General features: G+C 48.2%; 1 protein-coding gene across 1 annotated transcript in view; it reads right to left on the bottom strand.

Moving 5' to 3' along the window:
* KIAA1328 (KIAA1328 ortholog) overlaps positions 1-21,701 on the bottom strand; it is a 968,289-nt gene that overhangs the window by 808,872 nt on the left and 137,716 nt on the right. Inside the window, exon 5 of the mRNA XM_078674730.1 lies at positions 2,475-2,590. Coding sequence (XP_078530856.1) covers positions 2,475-2,590 — 116 coding nt within the window. The remainder of the gene's footprint in view (positions 1-2,474; positions 2,591-21,701) is intronic.

Raw genomic sequence — 21,701 nt, 5'->3', positions numbered from 1 at the left:
CTTAGTTCTTCTACTTCCCTTTCATTGTTTGAGAATGGATATAACATACCTTTACCGTTGTATTTCTGAATAAGCGAGGTCACAGCACAACCCAAATGCAAATATTTAAGAGAAATATTAGTCTCAGGAATTATAAGATTAAGCAGTCAATCTCTGTTACAAGACACAACATGTGATAATGACATAGATTGGTCTGGGTAAGCCGCGTTATCAAGCGTAGGGGACCCTTTTTCGTTCCAGAATGCATTGGACCGGGTTCACAGGCTCATCCCTCCGACATACTGTTGATTAGTGCATAATACATGCAGGTCGGATATTACTCTATGCAGGTCACGCCTTGTTTATCAGTTCCTACTAGAGCGATTCGGCACATACTTGGAGTGCAATATATTCATCGTGTTTTTCTGAGCTTTAATGAGCAAACTGCTAACTCTGATGTTGGAGGGGACCCTTCATTGAATACATCTATATTCCACGTTATGCCATCTCTGCCATGCTTTCTTTATTGGATCCCCGCTGTGTCCTTCGACCTGATACTTTCATATATCTAAGGTGTCGACCTCTACCTTTGAGCGATTTTACTCAAAATTTGATACTACCGCCTCCTTAGCCTTGAGAAAGTCTGAATACCAACGTTGTACAGATGAAACACGTGTTGGCTGCATTTCACGCTTCAATTTGAACAAGGAATGAAGAAAATCTTTTTTCAAAACAGTCTTACCCAGCCATCTTGTTCTGATTCATTTTAAGACCTATCTATGTCATTATCACATGTTGTGTCTTGTAACAGAGATTGACTGCTTAATCTTATAATTCCTGAGACTAATATTTCTCTTAAATATTTGCATTTGGGTTGTGCTGTGACCTCGCTTATTTTGATACATGTACAGTTGGATCATTTTTGATCTACCATGGCCACTCCTTGGTAGTGAGTGACACTGGTCTTTTTAGCACCCCTGCTGTTTGTACAGCACGCTCGACATAATTTGCCCATACTATATGGTTATCTACTTGTGCATAGTCTGATGTGCGGTTATTCCCTTTTAGGGAACACCACTACCAAATTCTTTTCTCACCCTTGTATTTCTGCAACCCTCTTTCGGACCCCAAAATGGTCCCTTCAATGTTTCATTCAGCAGCAAGATCATGTGACACTTTTTTATGCTTTCTTCCACTTAAACTGGAAAAGGCTAAACTAACTGTTTTCAATACCAAACAATTCAAACATTTTGAACGAATCCCTGAAAACCTTTCACACAGGAATGCAACAAAGTAAGAAATACAGCCCCAGCACTGTTTGTGCGCCCTGCAGCGGATTAAGAAGTGATCACCCAGCGGTTCAAATGATCATCTGTGGGACCTCAAAACCTAGTTTTAAATGTCTCACAGAGAGCAGAGGTATGTGGTAAATTGGCAACCGAGGGCATAATTAAGGCTACAGAATGACAATTTAAAACTTTTTCTTCGGCAATGGAGAGCATTTAAGAGTATCAATGGGCCTTGACTAGCGGTAAAATTAACGTTCAGCATGGGGCCTTTGCAAAGCAAAACCACTCAGATGAATGAACTGAAGGCTGAAGGCAACAGCAACCACCCCTCCAAAAAAAAGTATACATCAATGTGCACAACATCAAAGTAGAGAGACACCGCACAACTACACATGTTCAGATGCTGGTGGTAGCCAGGTAAACAACAATATTATACTCCGGAATATACAGGATTAACAAAATTGAAATCTGCAACACACTGTTAGACAGAAAACAATCTGGAGGTACATGCTAAAACCAGCCCAAGATGAGAAACGCAGTCCATACTTTGAAATGCACAAAATAAAATATCTGAACTAATTTGAATACCTGCTATTACTGAACTAAGAATGCATGATTATGCAAAGGTTGTGTGCTGTGAAAAGATATTTACATTTACTGATAGAAAGGCAAACTAGAACCGTGGGCAACGACTTGCCGCCAAAGTTTTAATAGTAAATTTATCAGACTGCCCCCTCCTGCGAACAACCCATTTCACGAAAAACTAGTTTAAAGGCAAAGTTCTGAAAGAACATGGTTTCCCATCACCTACGAAACAGCTTTTGCCCCGAAGTACTCCATTCCACGCACTCCGATTCAATGGAAAAACAAGTTTATAAGGCGCATTTTGATGTGCACAATCCTTATGGAAACCGTTCCAGTGCTGTTTAACAAGAGAAAATCTGTTATTTTCGGTGACAAATGGCCGCTGAGTACGCCAAAACAGCGCAGGAACAGCTGGGTAGCAGTTTCGAGCTCAAATGAGCCAGCAACCCATGCTGGCAAGCCATCTCTCTGATTGCCTTTGAATGGCGGCCCACGCAGATTTATTCCCCACCATAAATTTGAGCAATTATTTCTCTTTACGTCACCTCACTTTTTTTTTTCACCCCGTTAAATGCCGAACTGTACAGGCTTCAATCTGATCGGCGCTTTTACAAAGGATATCTTCCCTTTCTTGGATGATGAGGTCGTTCTGCTCCTCCATTTGCCGGATCTTCTTCTCGAAGGACTCCTGTTCGGCCTTGAGGCGTTCCTCAGTCACTTCCTTCTCCTCGCTCACCCTGGACAAGAATACACGCACCCATCATTAACAAAGGATGCTCAGGGCCGCAGCACAAAAGTAAGGAAGGCATGCACCCTCTTCTAAATATCTGGAGAGGGATAATGGTGACAGGTTCTGAGTACTCACTACCACAAATAGATTAAAAAATCAGTGATCCATACATTTATAATTGACAACAGCTTACTTCACCCAATACAGAAGTGTAAAACAAGTTTGAGATCTGTAAAAGAAACAAAGAAAAATGCAGCAACACGAGTGGTCTGATAACAGTAGCAACTAAACTTCCAGAGTCTTCTACGCATGCGTAAAGCGTGCGAGAGAAGGTAATTGAATGGGGTGTGAGGGGGTAGTAAAAGGAAAGGGAAAGAAAAGAATCCTGCAGGAAGACAGGACGAAAACATTATTTACCTGTGATAAAGATCTTTCTGATGGATCCTTCATCTACCTGTAGATTCCTCACCTATAGAATAATCCCAGGCATCAGACTGGATTTGGAAACAATAAAGCTCTCAGGTCGCCAGTAGGGGGCACTGGCTTTGCGTCGACACCAGATATGGCATCAGAAGACATCACAGAATCTATATAATGCCCATCCCCGGCATAATATCAGTTTCCATCTATTTTTTTAAATTTTTAAGAATTTCAGTCAAGCAATGACGTAGCATCGACATTAAGGAGTACCAAATTGAATCTTGGGATCTTATTACCTTCGCTATAACACATCCATCAAACAGGGAGGTGAGTGGGACAATGAGGAATCTGCAGCTAGGCAGAGTATCCACCATACAAATTGTTACCGCAGGTAAGTAACTTATTCTTCTGATGGATATTTTTACTTGCAGTTTCCTCACCTGTAAAATAAATTCCGAAGCAAAACTCTTCCCTGGAGGATAGTTGACGGATAGTTAGATGAAGAAATCCTGCTAAATGGATCTGGCAAATTGGTCATCTATGCACACTCAAGAATCTGGCAAATAATGCTTGGCAAAAAGTGTGCAGGGATGTCTGTGTAGGTGCTTTGCAGAGGTCTGTGATTGGTAGCCTTGTGACAAGAGCCCAGAAGGAATAGGCCCAGATTCCTTCCGTAGGCTGCTTCAGGGGTGTGTAAATTTAAAAATAATCTACATACCCAAGGGACAAAAAGCTACAGAAATCTTCAAGCAGTGCAGCTCCTCTGCTTATGCAGAGGAGCGTCGACCCACTGCTTTGCAGCAATGAAATAAAGGAATAATAAAATAATAACTCAAGTTTATTATCATTTTAACTTTTCCCTGATGTGGCAGCTTTGCAGGCTGGAGCAGGGGAGGAGTCGTTTGCACTCCTTAAGTAGGCATGAATGTTCTCCACCCAGGCTGCATTACAGCCTGGGTGGAGAACATGCTCAGGCTCCCATTCCCTGGCTGAGCACCGAACCGTGGATCGCAGGCCAATCACAACGCTGCATTCCAGGGTTGTGTTTAGCTCAGGGGAGCCTCAGCCTGGTGCTTCATGTTCCTGGAAAGGACCGCTTGAGAGAAACGATGGCAGGATGATGGAGAGGCGTGGCGAGGTGTGAGGAGAGGTGTGGCGCCGCGGCCAGGGTGACTGATTCCGGAATCTGAGGATCACGGTTCAATCCCCGGGGCCGGCGGCAGATTAGCCCAGCACCATGTGACTCTGGGCAATAGCTTGCTTAATCTTCCCGACGGCCCCCAGGGCCTAGAGACCCTAACGGGTGATGGTTTGTACTTTAAAAATGTGGATTATTATTATTTATTATTATTGAGGGTGGCGCATTTTTTTTCTTTTTCACATCCCACCCAACCCCCGACCCACCACCCGCAATCCGTGTCGGCCACTCCTGTCTTTATGTCCTGTAAACACCACTTGTCCCACCAACTCCCTACATCAAGCATATGGGCTTATACAGAAACATTAATATATTTGTGCTTTGGTGTATTAAGACTGATAAACAAAATCAATGTTTTGCAATAATGCCAATAACCACAAATACAGAATTGCAACAATAAATGTAGATCTCAAATTTCTCTTTACGTTGCTCCTACTTCCTTCCTGATTATTTTATTTATTTATTTATTTGTTGGGTTTGAAGAGCGCGACAGCTACCCGAATAGGGTTTCCCGGCGCTAAAAAATACTAAACCACAGAAGCAGGAGCAAGAGACACAAGGGTAAGGCAGGAGCAAGTTACTGGTTGAAAAGCCAGGTCTTAATGGCTTTGCGGAAGTGAGTGTAGCGGGTTTCCAGGCGTAGATGTTGAGGTAGGGAATTCCAGAGCTTAGGGCCCAGTAAAGAGAAAGATCTGCCCCCCATCCTCGCTAGGCGTATTCTGGGAACTGAAAACAGGCCTTGAGATGAGGATCGCATGCAGCGGGCTGGCGTGTAGGCTTGAACGAGGGCTTGCAGGTATCTGGGTGCATTGCCCCACTTGATTCTGTGCATTAGGCTAAGGGTTTTGAATTTAACCCTATTTTCAATTCGTAGCCAGTGGAGCGTTTTAAGGTGACCAGACATGTGTTCCCTTCTGTGGCACCTGCAAAGCAGTCTGGCTGCGGCGTTTTGCACCAGTTGGAGGCGTCGCATGACTGCTTTAGAAGCCCCAAGGTAGAGGACATTACCGTACTCCAAGCGGGAGGTAATTAATGCGTTGACCACTAACTTTTGAGTATCGTCTGGGAGCATCCATATGATTTTCCTGAGCAACCTCAGGATGGTGGAACAGGTGGATGTCAGATTGAGAACTTGGGGTTCCATAGTAAGGCCGTTGTCGATGATGATGCCTAGGTTACGTACTTTTTGTGACGGGATGGGTAGGGAGCCCATTTCAGTTAGCCAATGTCTTGGATTCCAGAGGTTTTGATTGGGGCCCAATATTAACACCTCCGTTTTGCTGCCGTTTAGCTTGAGCATGTTTTCACTCATCCAGGTGGCAATGCTCCTAAGGCCAGACTGCAGGAGGGAGGAGGAGTCATGATCTCCGTTGGAGAGGGAAAATGCGATTTGAGAATCGTCGGCATAAGTGAACATGTTAAAGTCTGCTCCTTCGGCGATCTGGGCAAGCGGGGTAACATATAAGTTAAAAGGCAGGGGGCTCAGTACAGATCCCTGAGGGACACCATAAGGGGATTGGTGAACATTTGAGGTCGCGGTACAGGAGGTGACTTGAAACGTCCTGAGCGTCAGAAAAGATGATATCCAGTCTAAAGCTTTGTCCCTAATTCCCATGGCGGAGAGAGATTTTAACAAGATGTGGTGAGAGATGGTGTCGAACGCTGCGCTGAGGTCGAGTAAAATCAGCGCAGCGGAGTCACCTCTGTCCACTAGGAGGCGGAGATTTTCCATGACTCCAAGCAGCGTCGTCTCAGTGGAGAAACCGGGACGAAAACCCGATTGGGAGGGGTGAAGTATGTTGTTTACCTCCGTGAAACTGGCAAGGTGTCCGTGGACGTGTTTCTCCAAAATTTTCGAGAATACAGGTAGGAGGGATATGGGACGGAAATTGGCCAGCACTTTCGGATCTGCCGATGGTTTCTTGAGAAGAGGTGACACCTTGGCATGTTTCCACATGGCTGGGACCTTTGCTATGGAGAGGGACAAATTCAAGGTTTGACAGATAACAGAGAGTTGTGGGGTGTCCAAGAGTCTTAATACAGAGATTGGGAAGGGGTCGATAGGAGAGCCAGATTTTACTTTCCCTAAGATGACTCGAAGATCTTGAACATTTATCTCGGGCCATAGTGTTAATGGCACGTAGGGCGGGTTTAGCGCAGGGGAAATGGCCTCCCCCTTAGGATGGGGATCCAGGACAGTTTCGACTTGTATCTGATGCTGTTTTACAATGTCCTGGTAGATGGTCTCAATCTTTTTAGTAAAGAACTGCGCCAATTCTTGGCATTGTACATTATTCAATGGAGGAGGTTTAGTTGATGTATTTGAGCCCGCTAATTCTTTTACGAGATTAAAAAGGGTTTTGGATTTGTTTGTGGCTTCTGAGATTGCTTTCGCCACGTAGTTGGTTCTTGCCATGGTGCAAGCTTTATGATAAAGCTTAAGTTCGTTTCGATAGGTCAGACAGGCTGTAGGAGAGTAGTCTGTTCTCCAGAGTCGTTCCAGGCGTTTACACTTGGATTTTGCTGCCTTCAGTTCCGCGTTGTACCATAATGCAGGAGGGTTGTGGTTTGTGATTTTTTTACGAGTCAAGGGAAGGCAGGTGTCTAAGGCTCCTAACAGCCATTTGTTAATTTTAGTTGCTACACTGTCTATGTCCTCGGTGTCGAATAAACCATCCAGGGGTGTCGGGTCTAGGACGGACATAAGGTAGTTTATGTCCAGTTTCTTCCAGTTTCTGTTGCCGGACTGTCGTGTCCTGCTGGAGGGACAGGAGTTTGTGCGGTCAGACACGCTGAAATTTATAAGAAAATGGTCGGACCAGTGTAGGGGCAAGGCTGGGTTGCAGAGTGATAATGGCAGACTGGAGAAAATAGGGTCCAGAAGATGTCCTCTTGTGTGTGTGGCCCCCGAGTTCCACAAAGTGAGGTTCATGGCAGCAAGGTCGTGGATTAAGTTTGAGCCTGGTTTATTTAGTTGGTGTAGGAGAGTAGGGTCTGCAATCCTATGATCACCCAGATTTTTGCTTTTTGCTTCACTGGTTTAAGACTTTCCCTGGCTGTGGGCCTGCTAATCAGACCCACAGCCTAGCTGTTCTCTCTAATCTAAATTGTACCCAGGTACTGAATTGGCACTGGGCCCTCTCCAAGTCCCTGTACCCAGGGCTGAGGTGCACCCAGAAGTCTCCCAGGGGCTGCAGCATGTATTATGCCACCCCTAGGCCGACTAACTAAATCTGACACAACTGGCTGCACGACAGCTGGGGCAAGGTGGTGTAATCACCCTTTGCTTTAGATATAGTATTCCTATATCTAAACCTAAATGGACACACAGATCTCCTATCAGTCACTCCTATGGCAGGCCTTAACAATCCTGAAGGCAGAGTGCTTGGAATCGTGTGAGATAGTGCTCTGGCATGAGCTGAGCCTGTCTGCGGCTTTTGGGATCCATCCCTTAGCCGTTTCCATGATATCGCATACCATATACTCTTAAGTGCATTATAATCCTCGCGGTTATATGCCAACTCTGGTATCGCTTTATCAAAACATGTCGAGTAAGGTGTCATACGAATTGGAATACTAACCCCTCGCCAATTCTGGCGACGGGGTTAGCATTCCACCCTTCTAGAGGGACACGACATGGATGTAACCTGTAACCCCGGTTAAAGTCAGACAGAGCCTTAGCATCCACAAAATGGATGCTGCCACCGAGACACAAGTCTGCCCTCCTGCTGCTGGGAGTCCTCCCAGAGCAGGAGGCAAGGACAAAGGGTTTCCTGCCAGGGGCGGTGCCAGCACCGTCCCAGACAGGGTTTTGTGTATTCCAGGTAGGCAGGGCTACAGAGGAAGGTGACTGCAAGTGGCACCCCGGTGCTCACTGTGCATAGGCCGGCTGAAACCAGTTCCAGGGGCACTCCAGCCCCTGGCCTGGGGAAAGCCCGCCAAAGGAGAGGGGTGTAACCACCCCCCTCCTGGTCCCACCCATAGGGCAGGACTTAGTCGCATGCCAGCCCCCCTTTCCAAGATAAAGGTAGGAGCAGGCCCCCTTCCAAATTAGATCATCTTTGGAATCAAGACACGACTTTCTACGAAAGGACATCAAGATTTCTTCTTCAAGATTCTCCCTTGTGACTAAGGAGTAGTCACCCTGCATCCGCAGGCACCATCTTAAGAACACTGCGGTCTGCTGCAAGTCCTTCCTCCGGAATCTGACTGCCCAGCTCGACGAGAACCGGCTTCCCTGGCACCTCTGACCTCTACCCACCTCTACAGCCAAGCTGAGAACCGTGGGTGCGACGAGACCTCGAGGGACCGGCCATCTTCAAGACTGCACGACTTCTTTCCAGCACGACCGCCGAGGGATCCTCTGGTGAGTGCTTTGGGGTCCGAGAAGCCCCGACCCTGAGCAGCCCCAGCACCGAAGTTCCGCCTCCCAGCATCTCCACGATCTGCGTGGGGCCCTTCTGCTTTTTGCTGCTCACCGCGTTGTTTGGCTACTAGCCCGCTGGCTTGTGGCCTTCTTAACGACGCCCGACGACATCACTGCTGCTGGTCTGGTTGCTCCAGACTGGCCCTTGCTCCCTTCCAAGAGAGGAGCACCCCGGACCCTCCTGGTCCACTCCAGACGCCATTTTAGGTCCACCGCGTGGGCTTGAATTTGCCAAGACTTGTTGCCCCAATCCTGGGTCCAGCGACGTCGACAGCATCATCCATCGTGGGACAGCTCGTACCTCCATCCTGGTCGCCGACAACGCCTCCTGGTCCGTGAGACTGCAGAGCACAGCGTCGCCCACTCACCTAGTCGAGGTGACTACCATCCGGTGCCCTCCTGGTGCCACCTGACTACTGGCTAGTAGTCACGAACTTGGTCCCCTCTGCTTTCAGGTGTCATCTATCTTCGATCCAGGCTTGGATCACCCGAACAATCTTCACTGGTCGCCTGCCAGCAACTCCTTTCCTTCAGGCTCCTGGTTCGTCAACGGAGAATCCCGACGTCTTTTCAGACCTATGCAGCTGCAGCCCCTGGGCTAGGTAACTTCGGCATTTCGGTGCCTCAGCATAGCCTCACTATCCAAGGGTCCAGATCCACTTTCGTTTTTGACCTACCTAGTCAGGTTCGCCCGAGAACACTAACTTTGCGAATTCTAGCTTCCATAGACTTTGTCCCGCATCCCGCGTGAGAGTGCACACTCTGCACCCGAGCTCCCTAGGCCTCCTGCTAGTAATCTAAAGGTTCAGTAGTCCAGTCCTAGCGATCCCAGAGCCTCTAAGAATCGTTACTTACCTGCTAGTAATTCGCATTCCATTTTTGTAGTATATGGTTTTTCGTGCCCCTCGGGCATTTGTGTAAATTGTGCGACTTGAAGTATTTTTATAAGAGTTTTGTTGTGTGCTTAGCTCCCTGTCTCATAAAGAGCCAGGGTAGTCTTGTTAGAAATAAATACACTGTTTATTTTCATAACAACTTGTGTGGTGTCCTTTCACTGGGTGTTCAAGGGGTAATGTGATGGTAAAACAGCTGGCTTAACACGCCCTCTAGAGTCTTAGCCTTAGACTGCTCGTATCCATGCTACTAGGATAGCTGGTCTATAAGGTTGACTTACAACCAATCATCAATAAGGGTTGTTTGGACTGATATATAGTGATCACTAGAATAGTGAACACTGCACATCAGGCCAACTTCTCACATTGGTGAGCAGCGGTTGGGATTTGAGCTTGCTGTTGTTTTACCACACATATCCTAAGAATATCTTGTGAAAGATCACATAAGTACTAAAGGTACATATAACTTAGCTTAGAATACTCTGAGTTCTACTGAACCAGCTGTTGTAGCTCCTAGGGCCTAGCACACCCTAAACTACAACTCTAGCAAGGGATCAGTAGGTAAACATATAGTGTAGGTAAGTGCACCACTTACACCTCACTAGAAAAGCATGTCTACCCATGGAGAGTCTTCAGAGACTCCCCTTGTGGTTATTGACCCTCCACAGGTCAACTCAAGATATGCAGCTCTCAATTTCCAGGAGTTGAGACACTTGTGTACCTCCAGGAAATTGAAACAGGGGTCTAACCCCACCACTCCCTTTCTGTTAGGTCTCTTAGAGACTTATGATGCTAGGAAAGCATCTCAGGGAGATGGGAATATGCCAGCCTTAGAAGGGCACCTTGGTGATCCAGACCTCCACAACACTGTAAATTCAGCTGAGGAGGAGGACCCTGAGGAGCTCTCTGGGGATGAGGTAGACAAAGGTCTTGAGGTAGTCAGAAGGCTAACTAGGGCCAACATAGACTTGCTTGGGCTAGGATCTGGGGGACCCCCAGTACTGACCCTAAGTAGGCCTAACCTTGGAGTTAGGAGAGATAGATCTCTTTCTAGGGACTCCAATAGATCTCTGCACTCTAATGCCTCTTCCCAGAGGAGAAGGAACTCTCCCCAGAGGAGATTGACTTCCCCTCAGAGAAGGGAGCATGAAGCTAGGATGAGGCAGGCTACTCTGAGGATTGAAAGGGAAGAACTTGCCCTGGCCAAAGAGAAGCTTGCCTTTGCAAGAGAGCAGCAGATGAGTGGGTTAGCTCCCACTGGTGGCAGCAATCTCCCAAGAGATAGAGAGAAGGGTTTAGACACTAAACACCTGACAAAAATAGTGCCCCCCTTTAAGCAAGGGGATGACATCCAGAAATGGATGGCTGCTTTGGAGAGGGCCTGCACTGTGCAGGGCATTCCCCAAAGTCAGTGGGCAGCTATACTGTGGCTCTCCTTTGATGGTAAATGTAGAGACAAGCTCCTCACTACAAGAGTGGAGGATGCTAATGATTACCAGGTCCTGAAAAATACACTGGTTGATGGGTTTGGTTTAACCACTGAGCAGTACAGGTTGCTGTTCAGAGACACCCAGAAAACTCAGTCTCAGGACTGGTCTGACTTTGTGGATAGTGCCACTAAGGCTTTGGAGGGCTGGTTGCTGGGTAGCAAGGTTACTGATTACACAGGATTGTACAATCTGATGATGAGAGAACAAATTTTAAATAATTGTCAGAACCAGTTGTTGCACCAGCACCTTGTTGATTCAGATCTGACCTCTCCCCAAGAATTGGGAAAGAAGGCAGACAAATGGGTCAGAACAAGGATCAAGCAGAACCAGAACCAGGGTGGTCAGAAGAAAGCAGACCAGAAGGGTAACACTAAGAATGAACAAAATGACCAGAAGTCTTCAACAGGTCCCCAACAAACCAAAGAGGGTGGGGGTCAGGCTTCACAGCAGAAAAAGAAGACTCAAGAAGGCCAGTCAAAAAGGTGGTGCCAGTACTGTAAAAGTAAGTCTCACTGGTTTAGTGAGTGCACCAAAAGAGGAGGGCAAACCTCTACCACTACAGCCCCTAAGGCAACTGCACCCCCTAGTACAGTCAGTAGTGGCAGTGCACCTCCCAAGGGATTAGTTGGGTTAACCTTGGGAACTGAGGAGTCTGACAACTTAGTTGGCACACTCACTCAGGCTGTCCTTGTCTGTACAGGGGATATGGATATGTCCCCTGATGTAAGTCCCAATACTTTGGGCAAATACAGGCAGACACCTTTGATTAATGGCAAAATGGCTCAGGCCTATAGGGACACTTGTGCCAGTGTCACCATGGTGACACCTAACTGCGTGGACCCTGGACAGATCATGCCAGGTACAGATTTCCTGGTGACCAATGCCAGCAACGTCACTACCAGTCATAGTATGGCGATTGTTGCTTTCTCCTGGGGAGGGGTAAGTGGTCAAAAGAAAGTTGTAGTCAGTTCAGACCTCCCAGTTGATTGTTTGTTGGGCAATGATTTGGAGTCATCACTATGGTCAGAAGTGGAGCAGAGGACTCACATGGAAATGTTAGGCTTGCCAGCACATGTGCTTGCTGTGACTAGGTCACAGGCCAGAAGATGCCCCACTGAACAGGTGCTGGATCCTGGAAGAAAGGACCAGACACCTTCCAAGAAGAAGAGCAGTAAGGGTAAGGCTTTGCCTTCCCCCTTGCCCCAGGTTGAGGATCAAGTCTCTGAGGAGGCTGATCTGAGAGAGCTGAGGGAAACTGAGCCTAAAGAGCTTGAACTTGATCAAGTTGAGTTTCTGGGCTCAGGGGGACCCTCCAGAGAAGACCTGGGGAAGGCACAGTTAGACTGCCCTTCCCTTGAACCCCTCAGGCAGCAGGCTGCTGCTGAGGCTGCAGGGAATGCCACAGGTGCCCACAGGGTCTACTGGGAAGATGGACTCCTGTACTCGGAGTCAAGAGACCCCAAGCCTGGTGCAACCAGGAGGCTGGTCATCCCCTTGTCTCTGAGAGGTTTCCTTCTCACCTTGGCCCATGAGATTCCCCTTGCAGGTCATTTAGGTCAGACAAAGACGTGGGACAGGCTTGTCTCACACTTTCACTGGCCCCACATGAATGAGAATACCAAGGAGTTTTGTCGCTCCTGTGTCACTTGCCAAGCCAGTGGTAAGTCAGGTGGCACAACAAAGGCCCCCCTCATACCACTACCTGTGGTGGGGGTTCCCTTTGAAAGAGTGGGGATTGACATTGTTGGTCCAATGGAACCCCAGACAGCATCAGGGCACAAGTTTATACTGGTGGTGGTGGACCATGCCACCAGGTATCCTGAAGCTATTCCACTTAGGACCACTACAGCACCTGTAGTGGCAAGGGCCCTAGTTGGAGTGTTCTCCAGAGTGGGCTTCCCTAAGGAGGTTGTTTCTGACAGAGGTACAAACTTCATGTCAGGATATCTGACTGCAATGTGGAAGGAGTGTGGTGTGAACTACAAGTTCACCACGCCCTACCACCCACAGTGCAATGGGCTTGTTGAGAGATTCAACAGGACCCTCAAAGGGATGATTCATGGACTACCTGAAACTCTTAGGAGAAAATGGGATGTCCTGATCCCCTGCCTCTTGTTTGCTTACAGAGAGGTCCCACAGAAGGGGGTTGGCTACAGCCCCTTTGAGCTTCTGTATGGGCATCCTGTAAGAGGACCCCTGTGTTTGGTGAAGGAAGGATGGGAGAGACCTCTCAAAAAGCCTGCAACCAACATAGTGGACTATGTACTTGGTCTCCGCTCCAGGATGGCTGAATACATGGAGAAGGCATCCAAAAACCTAGAGGCCAGCCAAGAACTCCAAAAATCTTGGCATGACCAGAAGGCTGTCCTGACTGTATACCAGCCTGGGCAGAAGGTGTGGGTACTGGAGCCAGTGGCACCAGCAGCCCTCAAAGACAAATGGTCTGGGCCCCACACCATCATTGAGCAAAAGGGAGAGGTCACCTACCTGGTGGACCTTGGAACTCCCAGGAGCCCTCTCAGAGTGCTCCATGTAAACAGGCTCAAGGCATATGTTGACAGGAAGGACATGAGCTTGCTCATGGCCACAGATGAGGAACAGGAGGAAGAGAGTGACCCTCTCCCAGACCTGCTCACTCAGAATCCTGATGATGGATCAGTAGATGGTGTTGTCTTTTGTGGCAGCCTCTCTGAACATCAGCAACAGGATTGCAGGCAAGTTCTGCAATCCTTCAGACATATGTTCTCTCTGACACCCAGCCAAACTGATTGGTGTACCCATGAGGTTGACACTGGAGACAGTCTGCCTGTCAAGAGTAAAATCTACAGACAGCCTGATCATGTCAGAGACTGCATCAAAACAGAAGTGCAGAAAATGTTGGAGTTGGGAGTCATTGAGCCCTCAGATAGCCCTTGGGCTAGCCCAGTAGTTCTAGTGCCAAAACCTCACACCCAGGGTGGTAAGAGAGAGATGAGGTTTTGCGTAGACTACAGAGGCCTCAATGCAGTCACTAAGACTGATGCCCACCCAATACCCAGGGCAGATGAACTTATAGATAGATTGGCTTCTGCCAACTACTTGAGCACATTTGACCTGACAGCTGGGTATTGGCAAATCAGGTTAGCTGAGGAAGCCAGGCCCAAGACAGCATTTTCTACCCCTGGTGGTCATTATCAGTTTGTGGTAATGCCCTTTGGGTTGAAGAATGCCCCTGCCACCTTCCAAAGGTTGGTGAATCAAGTCCTCACTGGGTTGGATGACTTCTGTGCAGCATATCTTGACGATATTGCTGTCTTTAGCTCCACCTGGGAGGATCACCTGGTCCACCTGAGGAAAGTGTTAGAGGCCCTGCAAAAGGCAGGCCTCACTATCAAGGCCACTAAGTGCCAGATAGGGCAGACACAGGTTGTATACCTGGGCCACCTTGTAGGTGGAGGCCAGGTTCAGCCACTGGAGAGTAAGATACAGGCCATCAAGGACTGGACTCCTCCAATCACCCAGACTCAGGTTCGAGCTTTCTTGGGCCTGACTGGGTACTATAGGAAGTTTGTCAGAAATTATGGGTCCATAGTGACCCCTCTTAATGACCTGACAAGCAAGAAGATGCCAAAGAAAGTTCAGTGGACAGCAAGCTGTCAGAAAGCATTCAATGACCTAAAACAGGCCATGTGCACAGCACCTATCCTTAAGAGTCCAGATTACTCCAAGCCATTCATTGTCCAAACAGATGCTTCTGAGTTGGGTGTGGGAGCTGTTCTGTCTCAACTGAATTTTGATGGTAATGACCAGCCTATTGCTTTCATTAGCAGGAGGCTGACCCCCAGAGAGAAAAATTGGTCAGCTATTGAGAGGGAGGCCTTTGCTGTGGTTTGGGCCCTGAAGAAGCTGAGGGCCTACTTGTTTGGCACTCACTTCACCATTCAGACCGACCATAAGCCCCTCTTGTGGCTAAATCAGATGAAGGGTGAAAACCCCAAACTGCTTAGGTGGTCCATTTCCCTACAGGGGATGGATTTTACAGTGGAGCATAGACCTGGTACTGATCACAGCAATGCTGATGGGCTCTCCAGGTATTTCCACTTAGAGCAAGAAGACTCACCTGGTCAAGGTTAGTTTATTGTCCCAAAGTTTGGGGGGGTCATGTAGGAGAGTAGGGTCTGCAATCCTATGATCACCCAGATTTTTGCTTTTTGCTTCACTGGTTTACGACTTTCCCTGGCTGTGGGCCTGCTAATCAGACCCACAGCCTAGCTGTTCTCTCTAATCCAAATTGTACCCAGGTACTGAATTGGCACTGGGCCCTCTCCAAGTCCCTGTACCCAGGGCTGAGGTGCACCCAGAAGTCTCCCAGGGGCTGCAGCATGTATTATGCCACCCCTGGGCTGACTAACTAAATCTGACACAACTGGCTGCACAACAGCTGGGGCAAGGTGGTGTAATCACCCTTTGCTTTAGATATAGTATTCCTATATCTAAACCTAAATGGACACACAGATCTCCTATCAGTCACTCCTATGGCAGGCCTTGACAATCCTGAAGGCAGAGTGCTTGGAATCGTGTGAGATAGTGCTCTGGCATGAGCTGAGCCTGTCTGCGGCTTTCGGGATCCATCCCTTAGCCGTTTCCATGATATCGCATACCATATACTCTTAAGTGCATTATAATCCTCGCGGTTATATGCCAACTCTGGTATCGCTTTATCAAAACATGTCGAGTAAGGTGTCATACGAATTGGAATACTAACCCCTCGCCAATTCTGGCGACGGGGTTAGCATTCCACCCTTCTAGAGGGACACGACATGGATGTAACCTGTAACCCCGGTTAAAGTCAGACAGAGCCTTAGCATCCACAAAATGGATGCTGCCACCGAGACACAAGTCTGCCCTCCTGCTGCTGGGAGTCCTCCCAGAGCAGGAGGCAAGGACAAAGGGTTTCCTGCCAGGGGCGGTGCCAGCACCGTCCCAGACAGGGTTTTGTGTATTCCAGGTAGGCAGGGCTACAGAGGAAGGTGACTGCAAGTGGTACACCGGTGCTCACTGTGCATAGGCCGGCTGAAACCAGTTCCAGGGGCACTCCAGCCCCTGGCCTGGGGAAAGCCCGCCAAAGGAGAGGGGTGTAACCACCCCCCTCCTGGTCCCACCCATAGGGCAGGACTTAGTCGCATGCCAGCCCCCCTTTCCAAGATAAAGGTAGGAGCAGGCCCCCTTCCAAATTAGATCATCTTTGGAATCAAGACACGACTTTCTACGAAAGGACATCAAGATTTCTTCTTCAAGATTCTCCCTTGTGACTAAGGAGTAGTCACCCTGCATCCGCAGGCACCATCTTAAGAACACTGCGGTCTGCTGCAAGTCCTTCCTCCGGAATCTGACTGCCCAGCTCGACGAGAACCGGCTTCCCTGGCACCTCTGACCTCTACCCACCTCTACAGCCAAGCTGAGAACCGTGGGTGCGACGAGACCTCGAGGGACCGGCCATCTTCAAGACTGCACGACTTCTTTCCAGCACGACCGCCGAGGGATCCTCTGGTGAGTGCTTTGGGGTCCGAGAAGCCCCGACCCTGAGCAGCCCCAGCACCGAAGTTCCGCCTCCCAGCATCTCCACGATCTGCGTGGGGCCCTTCTGCTTTTTGCTGCTCACCGCGTTGTTTGGCTACTAGCCCGCTGGCTTGTGGCCTTCTTAACGACGCCCGACGACATCACTGCTGCTGGTCTGGTTGCTCCAGACTGGCCCTTGCTCCCTTCCAAGAGAGGAGCACCCTGGACCCTCCTGGTCCACTCCAGACGCCATTTTAGGTCCACCGCGTGGGCTTGAATTTGCCAAGACTTGTTGCCCCAATCCTGGGTCCAGCGACGTCGACAGCATCATCCATCGTGGGACAGCTCGTACCTCCATCCTGGTCGCCGACAACGCCTCCTGGTCCGTGAGACTGCAGAGCACAGCGTCGCCCACTCACCTAGTCGAGGTGACTACCATCCGGTGCCCTCCTGGTGCCACCTGACTACTGGCTAGTAGTCACGAACTTGGTCCCCTCTGCTTTCAGGTGTCATCTATCTTCGATCCAGGCTTGGACCACCCGAACAATCTTCACTGGTCGCCTGCCAGCAACTCCTTTCCTTCAGGCTCCTGGTTCGTCAACGGAGAATCCCGACGTCTTTTCAGACCTATGCAGCTGCAGCCCCTGGGCTAGGTAACTTCGGCATTTCGGTGCCTCAGCATAGCCTCACTATCCAAGGGTCCAGATCCACTTTCGTTTTTGACCTACCTAGTCGGGTTCGCCCGAGAACACTAACTTTGCGAATTCTAGCTTCCATAGACTTTGTCCCGCATCCCGCGTGAGAGTGCACACTCTGCACCCGAGTTCCCTAGGCCTCCTGCTAGTAATCTAAAGGTTCAGTAGTCCAGTCCTAGCGATCCCAGAGCCTCTAAGAATCGTTACTTACCTGCTAGTAATTCGCATTCCATTTTTGTAGTATATGGTTTTTCGTGCCCCTCGGGCATTTGTGTAAATTGTGCGACTTGAAGTATTTTTATAAGAGTTTTGTTGTGTGCTTAGCTCCCTGTCTCATAAAGAGCCAGGGTAGTCTTGTTAGAAATAAATACACTGTTTATTTTCATAACAACTTGTGTGGTGTCCTTTCACTGGGTGTTCAAGGGGTAATGTGATGGTAAAACAGCTGGCTTAACACGCCCTCTAGAGTCTTAGCCTTAGACTGCTCGTATCCATGCTACTAGGATAGCTGGTCTATAAGGTTGACTTACAACCAATCATCAATAAGGGTTGTTTGGACTGATATATAGTGATCACTAGAATAGTGAACACTGCACATCAGGCCAACTTCTCACAGTTGGTCATCAAAATGTATATTTAGGTCGCCTAAGATGGACATATTGCTGTAGTTTATTCGGACCGAGGCGACCCAGTCCACTAGTTGTGTTTTGCCCAGGGTTGAGGGGGGCCAGGTGGCCGGTAAATCAGGAGACCCGTAAAGGTAAAATTCGGGTGAAGATGAAGTTTAAATAAGCCCATCTCGCAGGCATTCAGGGAGACTGGTTCCAGCGTACATTGCACCGATTTTTAAAAAATAACAGCAATGCCACCCCCAACACCAGTGGTTCGGTCTGTTCTGGCTATGGCATAGGTAGGCGGGAGGGCTTCTGCTATATCTGGGCCTGAGCTTGCGTGTAGCCACGTCTCCGTGAGAAATAGGGCATCCAGAGAGTTGTCGGACAGGAGGTCAAATATATTTCTTTTATTTTTGCTGAGGGATCTACAGTTCAGGCTTCCTAGAAACCACGTGTGTGCCGGCTTACTGTATGCGACCGTGGGCCGACAACGCTGAGGAACATCAAGTTGGAATTTGCAGGACGTACACGAGATGGAATTAAGCCTATCATTTGGTAGTTCTCTCCCTATCCCTTCACTCCCTGGGGGAGTGACTTCAACTTGCAGACACAAAACCCTACTGCTCACACACATCTCCTTGGCACAAGAAACACCCTGTAGGCACACCCTGGCACAGATACACAATGTCCCCAGATGTACCAAACCTCTTGCAAGGATATTCACCACTAGTGTAAATAGAACACACAGTGCTACACTGGGTGATGACATTTCCACACATTATCATTTGTGCGCTGTATACTTTTAATCAGTAAAACTGTATGTTGGTGCAAATATAATGGTCATTTCAATTGAAGATGTGTTGTCTCTAATGGAAGTAGGCTACTTTAGCATGCATACTCCACGTTACCCCACTCCACAACACTCCGCGCCACGCAACTTTGTGCCACTCTGCACTACGGCACGCAACTCTGTGCCACTCTGCGCCAAGGCATGCAACTCTGCGCCACTGAACTCTGGCGCCACTAAACTTGGGCACCACTACTAATCTACTGTGTACAACTGCACTGACACTGGACTCTACGCTTCTCTACTCTACTGTATACCACTGCACTCTGCAACACTGCACTCCTCCACGCCAGTTCACTCTACTCTGAAACAATCTACTTTATGCCAATGCACTCTATGCCACTGCACTTTACACCACTCTCCTCCAATCAACGCTGCGCCACTCTACTAGATGCAATTCTACTCTGCAACACTGATTTCTTCGCCACTTTACTACACCACTCTACATCACGCCACTCTACGCCAATCTAGTCAAAGCCACTCTAATTTACTTTGCACAACTCCACTCTACGACACTCGATACCACTGCACTCCACGTCACTATACTCTATTTTGAAATAATCTACTGTATGCCACTGAGGTCTACACCACTCAACTCTCCGCCACTCCACACAGTGCCACTCTATTGTACACTGCTGCATTCTACATCAATGCTCTCTACACCCCTTACCCAAATCCAATACACTACGCCAATCTACTCTTTGCCACTGCACTGTATGTTGCTGAATGCCACTGCACTCTACACCATTGCACTCTGTCACTTTATTCTGCACCACTCTACGCCACTCTACTCTACACCACTGCACTCTACGACATTCTACTCTGCAGCACTTCACTCAGTCACTGAACTTCACACCAATCTGCGCCACTGCACTCTACCATGTACCACTCAACACCACTCTACTGCTCTTCACACCACTCTAATCTACAGAGCACCACTGCACTCTACACAATGTCAGTCTAGGCCACTCCACTGTGCACCACTCCATTCTGCAACACTGCCCTCTACCCTGCACCGCTCCACTCTACCCTGAAATAATCCACTGCACTCTGTGCCACTGCAATCGATGCTGCACCACTTTACTCTGCACCATGCCACTAGGCTCTACCCTGCACCACTTCACTCTATTCTGAAACAATCACCTCTATGCCACTCGACTCCATTTTATGCCACTGCACTCTACACTGCGTCATTTTTTTGTCTTCTAACAAATTTCATTCATTTTCTTCAAGTTACAACAGATTACATTTGTACAGCAGGACGTTGTATATGCACATGGGAGTGGTAAAAATGTGCACTTGTATAATATTTTGTCCTTCATCAGTAGTTACAGTCGGGGAGCGTCCAGGACATGGCCTGGCCTAATAGTGACCAGGTGAACTTTAGATATCTGTGCTGCTTGTACATTTAAATGTCTACATTTTTTGATGAGAATGAAATAGAAACATAACATTTCAAACTTCCCTCCCTCCACCCCTGCTAACGGGCGCAAAAGTAAAAAAAAAAAAAAAAGGGGGCGTGGGGGGGTGGGGACTGGATTGTGGAGGCTGGTTACGGAGTACCAGGTTAGATTTGTAAACCCATGAATTGAGGGCTGCAAAGAAGCGGTTTATAATTTGCACGCTATACTTCGATATATAGAGGTTGGGCAAATGGGGAGTATGGGGATCGTACCCGGGTCTACAGGCGTGTGATCCCAGGGGGATTAAGTGTTGTTTCCTGAGTCGGAGTATCAAAATTTGGGATGCAACGAGAGCTCCTTGAGTGTTAAGTAATCCTTCGGGGTTGAATATGTCAGTGGATTTAAAAGATTCTAACATGGTATCCCAGCTCATAGCAATAGGTCTCTTTCTCAACCCTATGCTTTGGCCTGTACTTCGTGCCCCTTTCGTCGTCTGTATAGTCCCATTATGCATGTTTCTGTTGCTTGCGAACCCATATATCCCACTACTTCCTCCAGGGCAGCGGCTATCCCTCACCAGTATTCCTACAGCCCGGCACAAGACCACAGCATATGAATGAGATCTGCGTCCTGTTCAGTACACCTGGGACAAGATGCCGTGACACTGGGGTAAATGGAATGTAATTTATGTGGTGTTAAATATGCCCTTTGAGTTATATATTGAATACATTTAAATTGTCCATTGCGGGATACAAGTTTTGCATATTCCAGTTTTGTTTTCCACTCTTTGTCTAGTAGTGGGCTGTTGATATCCTGCTCCCATTTTGTATGTATCGGAGTCAACGGGGATGGTTGGTTAGTGCATATTCCGTGATAAAACCAGCGGGTTAGATGGCTACCCGTTCCCATAAGGTACATTAGATGAACTAATTCATTTGTATTGGTTTCCGATCCTTGGAGTGCCCAGTTTTTATTTACGTAGTGCATCTGGCTGGCGGGAGTTAAAAACAATGCTCCTGTGACCCCTCGCTCGTTCATGAAATCTGTATGTGGCAGCAGCATCCCCTCTCCAAAGAGGTCCCCTACTGTGTTAACCACGGCCTGTGTCCAGGGCTCTAGCTTACGGTTGGTGATAGTTCCCATATTAGTGCGGATGCCCAATAATGGTATGTTGGGGGCGTATGCTTGGGTGTTAGTGGTATATTTCAATGCTTGTTTGCAGTAAGCGATTGCAGCGTTTGAGCCAAAGGCAGGGGTATAATAATCTGTGTAAGCGACCCTGTGTGATCATTTGATTTGTGTAAGCTATTTCCTGTAGATATCGGCCTGTTAACCAGTATGAGAGCTACGGCCGTTGTGTTGCTAGGCAGTATGCGTAGAAGTCTGGGGCTCCCATCCCACCCGCATCTGACTGGAGTTGCAGTTTCACCAAGCTTAGACGATGACGACCTGTGCCCCATATTACACTAATTAGCAATGTATTAAATGTTTTGAAAATGGTTTTGGGGAACACTACTGGCAGGTTTGTAAAAAAAAATAAAAAATCGAGTAGGGGTGGGAGCGTTGCCATTTTCGATATTGCTAGTCTTGCCAC

Source organism: Lissotriton helveticus, chromosome 2_1, assembly GCF_964261635.1.
Source record: "Lissotriton helveticus chromosome 2_1, aLisHel1.1, whole genome shotgun sequence".
NCBI classification, from domain to species: Eukaryota; Metazoa; Chordata; class Amphibia; order Caudata; family Salamandridae; genus Lissotriton; species Lissotriton helveticus.
This window is presented reverse-complemented; position numbering and strand designations above follow the sequence as displayed.